Source organism: Archocentrus centrarchus, chromosome 5, assembly GCF_007364275.1.
Source record: "Archocentrus centrarchus isolate MPI-CPG fArcCen1 chromosome 5, fArcCen1, whole genome shotgun sequence".
Classification (NCBI taxonomy): Eukaryota; Metazoa; Chordata; class Actinopteri; order Cichliformes; family Cichlidae; genus Archocentrus; species Archocentrus centrarchus.
Window position 1 is genome coordinate 35,487,054 of NC_044350.1, and position 9,492 is coordinate 35,496,545.

Here is a 9,492-nt window from a genome sequence, read left to right on the forward strand (position 1 = left end):
TAGAAATCATCCCTGTTTAAAGGAGAGAAACTCTGACACCGGGTGGGAAGGATGGAAGAATAGTCTGAGACATAAAATAGGAAACCAAAGAAAGAAGTTGGCTAAAGCTGGCATCAAAGATGTAGCTGTAAATTCTGGGAAGCGCAGCAGAACAAACCCAGAAGGAGCTGCACCAAGGGCCAATATTAAAAGACCTAGGAGAGGTGAGGTCAACTTCCTTCCCAGTTATCCTTCTGGAGAAACAAGGGAGTCTCTGGAGACCAGGAGGGTTGAGATGGTTGAGGAGTTCCAGAAGACCTCTGGTGAAAGAGCCATCCCTCTTATTCATCAACACATGATGCGCACCTTTGCCCTCCGGCGTGAAGAGATCATCACAACTTCTCCTCCTGTGTCAGAACTTAAGGAAAGATGGCCAGCACTCTTTTGTGAGACACAGGTAAGTGCAATTATTTAAATGTAGTGCTTATCAAGTATGCAATGTTTTTTCATTTTATCCCTTTGTGCTAATTCTCCTCAGCTCTACTGTGAATTTCACCGGATTACCAATCAGCATCTGCCACACGTGTTTTATGCTGCATTGGATGAATATGCTCCTAAGCTGATTGGACTTTACAAAAAGAAGAAAACTGGACGGGTTGGTGAAAAGATGGACCAGCTTATGTTGGCATATGAGAAACAGGTAGTTAAAAAATACATTCACTTTACTGTTAGCATGATAGTTCCCATTGTCATGTTTTATTTATTTTTTTATCCTTTAAGGACAAAAACGACATTCATGCAACAAGAACAGCAGCCCTGGCTGGCCTACCCATTTACCTCAAAGAGGATTCTTCAGGCATTTTCAAAACATGCAAGGTATGTTATACTTGGGGAATACAATAATTTGCCCATTGGAATAAATAAAAAGGTTGTAATGAATAAAGTAAAAAAAAAAAAGTAAAAGGTAGCTGACAATGTGTATTTATTCTCACCTTTGTCTTTGACATGGATATTATTGATCAATAATTTTGCAAACTGTGTGACATTTCAGGATGAAATGGAGTTCCATGAAGGTGCAGTTGCTCTGGTTGCTGATGTGGATGAAGAAGAGGCGCCTGCTGGAGTTCCTTTCTCACCACGCCAAGTGTTCATTGTGCTTGAGGATCAGGTTGTAATGACTCATCACTCATGGACTGATGCACTGGTGTGTTTGTTTGGGCTAATCTATGCTCTACATCTGAGCTATCCTGTGAAGTGCATTAGCTTTTTTGAGTTCATTCAAGTAGTGTTGCTGAAGCTCAACGATGAGAGAAAGCAACTTAAACCAAAGTTGCAGACACTGAAAAATGAGCTGGTGTAGATGGGGTTTGTTGTTCACAGGTTAGTACATTCATGCTTGTCCAGGAATCAGTGGTGAATATCTTCAAGTCAATAGTTCTATTTGTTCAGGTGATAAGCTTTCTAAAGTAGGCAATATGCATAAAACTAAAACTAAGGAAAAAGTTCAAATGAATACTTGACATTTCTGTTGTGATTCTGATTTTAAGGCAAACAACTGAGAAGCCACAAGTATCTGAGTATTTTTTTTTCCATGCAGTCTATATTTTTTAGCTAATTTGATGCATTCTTAGCATTTAATTATTGAGATCCTTGTACATCTTAGCTATATTTGTATTTACTATAGATTCATGTCAGTACATTTGAAAGCAAAAAAATAATTGATAATTAGTCAAAATTTATATTGTAACGTTCCGTTATGTCACCCAAGCACCAGGCAGAGGTTTCGTTACTAACACCATTTAATCAGGCCGGACACACACAGAACAGCTCTCACCGGATACAGCCAACTCTAACTCACACAAGAAAAAAAGAGACCTCCCTCCCAAAAGCGACCCCCCACATCTCCTTCCGGTTCAACCCCAAAACAACCTAACTTAAAGAGAACAATAACTGTGACACACATTTAGCAATAACGTCCATCATGGATCATTACACTGCTCCCCCAACAAAAAGTTCCTCGTCCTCGAGGGAAAAACACAGTCTCTGAGGCGGGGAGGCAGTTGACGTCGCCTCTTTGGCTTCCGAGGGGTGGCATGAACTACAGGAAACTGAGGGGGAGAACAAGGGGATGGGGAGGGAGCCATGTCCAGCTGGGAGTCCAGCTGAGCTGGAGTGTGGGGGATTTGCACGCATCCCTCAGAGAAAGGGGAAGGAGAACGACCCTTATAAGGGGCCATCCTGTCTCTGTGCAGGACCACTTTCCTGCCTCTAGGTGGTAACTGTACTCTATAAACCACTTCCCCAACTCGTTCCAGGACACTGCAGGGTCCAACCCAGTTGCTGTCCAGTTTAGGACACCGTCCTTTTTTTCTCTTCGGGCTGTAGACCCACACCAGCTCTCCAGCACGGAAGTGCCTCCCTTTAGTAGTCAGGTCGTAGTTTCTCTTTTGCCGCAGTCCCGCCTTTGCCAGCTGGTCCCGAGCATAGGAATGCGCCGACTCCAGTCGGTCCTGCAGCTTCCTGGCATAGCTTTGACCCGGTGGCGCATCCGGAGCATCAGGAGGTTTCCCAAAAGCCAGTTCAGCCGGGGTCCTTAGTTCTCTCCCTAACATGAGCAGGGCGGGTGTGCACTGGGTGGAGTCCTGGACGGCCGACCTGTAGGCCATTAGGATGAGTGGGAGGTGAGTGTCCCAGTCACGCTGGTGTTCTGACGTGATGATGGCTAACTGCTGGGCCAGTGTCCTATTAAACCTTTCCACCAGGCCATCACTCTGGGGGTGGAGTGGCGTGGTGCGGGTCTTCTGAATTCCAAGGCGTTCGCACATGGCAGCAAACACCCTGGACTCAAAGTTACGGCCTTGGTCACTGTGAAGAACCCCTGCCGTTCCAAATCTGCTGAGCATTCCCTCCACTAATGTGTCAGCCACTGTCTCCGCCTCCTGGTCCGGGATGGCGTATGCTTCCGGCCATTTGGTAAAATAGTCCATAGCAGCAACCACATAGCGGTTTCCCCTATCAGTCCGGGGAAATGGCCCCATGATGTCCACAGCCACTCGCTCCATCGGTGCACCTGCCGGTTGCTGTTGAAGTTGAGCACGGGACTGGTCCAGCGGACCTTTGTGGGCGGCACAGGAGTCACAGCTTCGGCAGAAGCCCTCCACATCTCTACGCTGCTGGCCCCAATAGTAACCCTGGCGCAGGCGGCGAAGGGTCTTTGACACGCCAAAGTGGCCAGCGCCTCTACTCCCATGGCAGGCTTCCAGCACCGCTGGCCTTAGCGACTTGGGTACCACAACTTGCCACCTTTCCTCGCCTGTAGCAGGATCTTTCCAGCCGCGCTGCAGCACTCCCTTGTCCAACCATAGAGCATTGAACTTGGCCCACAGCCCTTTGGTGGCGATAGAGAGCCCGGTAACCTCATCCCAGTTAGGTCGCTGCTCGTTCTCAAGCCATCGTAGTACTGGTAGCAGGTCGGTGTCTTGCTCCTGCTGGGCCCTCCATTCTGCCATGTCCACCACTAGGAGTGCCCTGCAGGAGAGCTGTGCAGGATTATCTGTTGCTGTGAGTTCCCTCTCCTTCTCCTCCCGCTTCCCACAATAGCGGCAGCCTGTCGCGGCACATGGGCGGCGGGATAGTGCATCCGCATTGGAGTGGTGTGCCCCTGCTCTGTGCTCCACAGTGAAATTAAAGGCCTGGAGCTCCTCCAGCCAACGAGCCACCTGCCCCTCTGGTTCTCTGAAAGACATAAGCCACTGGAGGGCGGCATGATCAGTCCTGATGATAAAAGGCGTGCCACATAGGTAGTACTTAAAGTGTCTCACTGCCATCACCACAGCCAGGAGCTCTCGCCGTGTGACACAATAGCGTCGCTCACTCTTATTCAGGACCCGGCTGAAGTATGCCACCACCTTCTCACCTTCAGGTCCGACCTGCGACAGCACGGCTCCCAGTCCCACACTACTTGCATCTGTGTCCAGGACAAATGGTAGTGCGGGGTCAGGTGGGGCAAGGATCGGAGACTCCGTCAGGGATCTGCGCAGGGTGTCGAATGCCTGCTGACAGTCTTGGGTCCAGCTGAAGTCGTGATCCTTCTGCAGCAGGCGAAAGAGTGGTGCAGCTATGGAGGAGAAGCCTTTTACAAACCTCCTGTAATATGACGCCAGTCCCAGGAAGCTTTTTAGTTGCACCTGGTCTGCGGGAGTGGGCCAGTCCCTAATGGTCTGCACTTTTTCCTCCAAAGTGCTGATGCCCTCCCGACCCAACTTGTGCCCAAGGAACTCCACCTCCCTCCTCATGAAGTGACACTTGTCCGGGTGCAGCTTAAGGCCTGCGGCCCTTACTCTCTCCATTACCTGTATCAGGGTATCCATGGTGGTTTCAAAAGAGGTCCCATGCACCAGGAGGTCGTCCAGGTAGACCAGACACTGCTGTCTTGGGACACCAGCCAGCACACCGTCCATAAGTCTCTCAAAGGTGGCTGGGGCGTTGCACAGGCCAAAGCTCAGGACTCTGAACTGCCACAGTCCCCTGTTCGTGCAAAAGGCCGTCTTTGGTCTAGAATCTGGGGACAGAGGCACCTGCCAGTAACCACTTCGCAGGTCCAGGGTGGAGAACCAGGAAGACCCTGCCACCAGGTCGAGAGACTCATCGATTCTGGGAAGGGGATAAGAGTCCTTTTTAGTAACTTTATTAAGTGGCCTGTAGTCCACGCAGAAGCGCATTCGTGGACTGTTCTTCTTGGGCACCATCACCACTGCAGATGCCCAGGGACTTTCAGATGGCTCTATGATGCCCATCTTTAGCATCTCACGCAGTTCTTGGTCAGCCGCCTCCTGATGAGCCAGAGGAAGGCGACGAGGACGCATTTTAACAGGACGAGCATCCCCAGTGTCAATAACGTGTTCCACCAAGTGTGTCAGGCCTACATCACACTCTGTGAGGGCAAAAATGTCTTTAAAGTCCAAGAGCACCTGCCATAGACTTCCTTGCTGCTGCTGAGTCAGGCCCTCACAGTTCCTGGACCAGATGTTTCTCACTGCTGACAGCCTCTCCTCTTCATCAGTTCGCTGTTCAACTAGTGGTAATACAGGGGACTCCGAGGTGCAAGCCGCTATTACAGCAGGGGATGGGTTTAAAGGTGGGGGTTTAAGCTGCACCCTCTCTCCTCCCGGGAGTAACAGACAGCCTTCCCCGAGGTCCAGCACACCATCAATGGCTCGTAAAAAGTCCAGCCCCAGGATGCAGGCATCCTGGACGTCAGCCACCCAGGCAGCAAAAGGCATGGTTAGGTCTCCAACCTTAAACTGAAACATCCCCCTCCCTTTTATGGGGGCCAGGTCACCAGTCACTGTCTTAAGCTGCACATTGGTTGTTTGCATGGCAGTCCCAGCTGGAATGATGTCAGGTCGGACCAGTGTTGTGTTGGACCCTGTGTCGAGGAGTGCTGTGCAGGATACCCCATCAACCACCACCGGAATGTGGCAAAAGTCACCAACTTGGGTCCAGCCTACAGTGATGACCATGCCAGGTGACAATGTGGGTGGTGTGGGGGTGTTGGTCACGACGGCCCGTGTACTCCCACCTACACGGGCCCCTGACCGTTTCCCTGCGCCGCTGCAAACCTGGGGCACTGCCTGATGAGATGTCCAGCTTGTCCACATCCCCAGCAGCTTTGTGGTCGGCGGCGTGTGCCAGCACGGGGAGAAGGTGACTGAAGAGCAGCCGCCTGGGTCATGCTGTGTGGTCCCCCCTGCCTCTCCGTCCGCTCAGCAGGTGCAGATGTTGCTCTGACCACTGGTGAATCCTCAGCCCCTCCAGGAGGTCCTGTCAGCATCTCCCTCTCCACCGCCAACTCCAGAGCTGCACTGAGTGTGGTTGGACGAGCAAGCTGTGTCTGAATACGGAGCTCTTTGGGACTGAGGGCCTGTAGGAACTGATCACGGGCGAGCTCTGTCTGCACTGCAAGGGGCATGTTGTCATAGGCCCGCCTGCAGAGGCACTCAATGTCATGGGCCAGGATACGCAGCGGTTCTCCAGGCAGTCTCCGTCTGTTGTGAAACTCTGACCTCAGTAGCACAGGCTGGTTATACTGCCCAAACCGTCTCTGGAGTGCCCCAACTAGAGCAGTATAGTCTCCCCTCTCTCTTTCACTCAGCAGCAGCAGGCATGCTGCTGCATCCTCACACAGGCACAGCTAATTGCAATGCTTTATGTTCGACAGACCAGCCAGCTGCAGCAGCTAATAGTTCAAACTGAGCAATAAACACTTCCCACGGCGTCTTACCGCTGAACTTGGGTGTCTTTATGTTTACCGTAGCCGGCTGTGCATGGGCGCTGCCATCATTGTTTACATCACATGACCTCCGCTCCGTCCCGCCGAAATGGCGATCATGGCGCGAACGGCCCTCCAGCCGAGACAAACCTGGGGAGAACCCAGCCTCAGCAGCCAGCTGGAGCGCCGCTTCCCTCACGCTGCGAGCGGGTCGGATATCCATCTCCTGCTCCTCCTTCTTAACAGTGTTCCTCCGCATAATCGGGAGTTGTGTCCCTGAGCCGTGAGCAGAGCCGCTGGTAATAGATCCAGGCGTGGTAGTTCGTAGTTTAAGCTTCTGACACCAGTGTAACGTTCCGTTATGTCACCCAAGCACCAGGCAGAGGTTTCGTTACTAACACCATTTAATCAGGCCGGACACACACAGAACAGCTCTCGCCGGATACAGCCAACTCTAACTCACACAAGAAAAAAAGAGACCTCCCTCCCAAAAGCGACCCCCCACATCTCCTTCCGGTTCAACCCCAAAACAACCTAACTTAAAGAGAACAATAACTGTGACACACATTTAGCAATAACGTCCATCATGGATCATTACAATATTTAGAATCCTTATTTTTGAGTTGTGAGATAAGTGCTTGCCATTTTGATTTTGAGGTTTGGGCAAAGCAGTTGAAAAGCCACATATCTTCGTGCAAACTGTTTTACATTTACATTGTTCAACTGAAATGATGCATTCTTACATTATGCATGGATAATTGTTGTTACAGACATCCTTGTAGTTCAGCTGTATTTCCATTTGCTGTAGGTGTATGTCAGTACATCAGAATATTGTGCACAAGTAAAGTAACAATCGTTAATCAAAATTTATCTTAAAATTGTGATGGTTATGGCTGATAGTTAATGACAACTAAACTCATTTGCTTCTAAAAAATTTAAATTATTCTCACTTTGTACAATATTCAAATTTATTGATGTACACCTAAAGCAATGTTTTATAATCATTTAGAAAATTGAATAATAAACAAATGTTTTATGTATTATTCAAAGTGTCAGGTTTAAAAGACCAAGTTTTGTTTGATAATGGCTTTTGTAGCCTTATTTTATGTTTGAAGCTACATTTTTCCGTTAATAAAATCTCAATGGAAAAAGTCAGTTTGTTGTGTTAATGCTACTCATACAGTTTGGTGCAATCGGTTTCCCCAGTTGGATTGAGTAACTCTATTAGACTTTTAAGTTGTTTAAATAAGAACCATTCAAGTTAATTAAACTTAATTTGAATATGAACATGTAACACTTTTAAATAAGTGTGAATAAATACAGTATTTTAGTCCAACATAGTTAATGATTTAAGTTGCAACATACTAAATAAAATGAGCTAATAAACATATCCATTTGAGCTACCTTATCATAATTGCTTAGGGTTCTTAATACTCTAATCACGTAATTAAATAAACTCAAATAGTTTGAGTTACAAAACTTAAATCTATTTGTGCAATCAGTTTCCCCAAACCATTTGAGTTAACTTGACTTGTCAGGTTTTACAGTGTAGTTGCATTTTCTGTATTTAACAGCTGTGCATATGACATGATCAATAACAGATGTGCGGCGCTGATTAGGCGCCCCTGTGCTCCTTCACCTCCCCTCCTCCTGTCCCCGTTTAAAGAGTCGGTAAGTTATGTCATAGAAGTCTCGTATTTTATAAGTCCACGAATAAGTGATCTGCACACATGAACACAGTAAATGTTGAGAGGATGCGGATGGTGCGTTGTGTGTGTGTGTGTGTGTGTGTGTGTGTGTGTGTGTGTGTGTGTGTGTGTGTGTGTGTGTGTGTGTATGTGTGTGCAGTGTTGTCACAAGGCGCCGCTCCGGATTTCACCTTCACTTTCGGAGCTCTGCTGTCTCTGCATTCAGCAAACAGGAGCCCCGCGGGCTCCTCACCGGCTAGATCGCTGCTTTTATCGCTGCTTGCGCCTCTATTATTTCACTGCAATTTACAATCTACCACAGCAGGGAAAGTTCACAATGTGCACGTTTGATGTCCCTAAGGTCATGCGCGCACTTGATTTCGCAGCTACAGAAATTGAAATGACAACCGGCATGAATGAGGAGAAGTAAGAAGAAAAACGAAGATCAAATGAAAATTTCAGGCATGCTTTAGCATGAGTGGATCATCGCTGACAAGTTTTTTTTTCATGCCTCCATTGTTCTGTGTGGTTTTACTCCTGTGCAGAGAATGTCAGCTGTTATTTTTTCCTTACATCAGCTGTAGCCACCAGACCGATCACTATAACCACAATCTGGTGATAATCACACTATTGTGGTTTGTGCGATTGTTTGGTGCCGTTTCCTTCACTTTCTATGAACTGACAGATTTCCTCAGGCAGATAATCACACCTGTGTAATAAGGCACGTCACCAAACTCAGAAGCTATTTACTCCAGAAAAGACTGAAACTGCTGTGATTTAAACCTCTTACAAAGTTCCCTGTCTGTGTTTCGGTGTTTATGACGCGTTCTGTCTTCAGGACTTTGCTGCGCACCGTTTCCTGCTGTGTGACGCAGTGATGCACTGTCAGCTCACCTGTGCAGGTCTCCCTCTTCATGTCCCGTATCTGTCCCACCAATCCGCTCTTTTCCCCGCATCGCGAGTGAGGAAAAGAGACAGATGGTTTACCTCCGATGTCAGCGTTCAGGTCTTTTGCCTCCCACCTGATTGGAAAATCCCTGTTTTCCACTTTTTGTTTGGTCATTTTTGGGGAGTCAGGCAGCTTAAATGTCACCAAAGTGCTGACCGATGTTTTTATCCGCTGATCATTGATCACTCGGCAATACGGAAAACGGGATAGCACAGTTCTTGCCGGCTGCCGGCAGCTGTTGCAGTGCATTGTGGGATTTGTAGTGTAAGTGGTGGAAGCACATTTATCCGCGGGCCAAGCTATATGAAATCATCTTGCTGGCCGTATAAAATTAGATCGTGGGCTGGAAGTGGCCCGCAAGCCTCGAGTCTGACACATGTGACATAGAGAAAAACTGCAGTACGGAAGTTAAAATGTGCAGATGAATTGTTAGTACGAAAAATTATTTCTTATCTGATTACTTGATTAATTGATGGAATAATCAAAACAATACTCGATTAATAAAATAGTTGCAGCCCTACTTGTATTCAGAAAGCCATAGTCAAACATTAGTTTTCAGCACCAGTGGAGCTGTGAAAGGCCTTCAAGAAAAATGACCTGCACCT

General features: G+C 48.0%; 1 protein-coding gene across 1 annotated transcript; it reads left to right on the top strand.

Moving 5' to 3' along the window:
- The first annotated feature begins 15 nt into the window (after positions 1 to 15).
- LOC115780224 (uncharacterized) lies at positions 16 to 1,658 on the top strand. The gene is made up of 4 exons (XM_030729311.1): positions 16 to 436; positions 518 to 679; positions 760 to 855; positions 1,031 to 1,658. The coding sequence occupies exons 1-4, from the start codon at positions 275 to 277 to the stop codon at positions 1,337 to 1,339; spliced, it is 729 nt and encodes a 242-aa protein (XP_030585171.1). The 5' UTR covers positions 16 to 274; the 3' UTR covers positions 1,340 to 1,658.
- Positions 1,659 to 9,492: the final 7,834 nt, after the last annotated feature.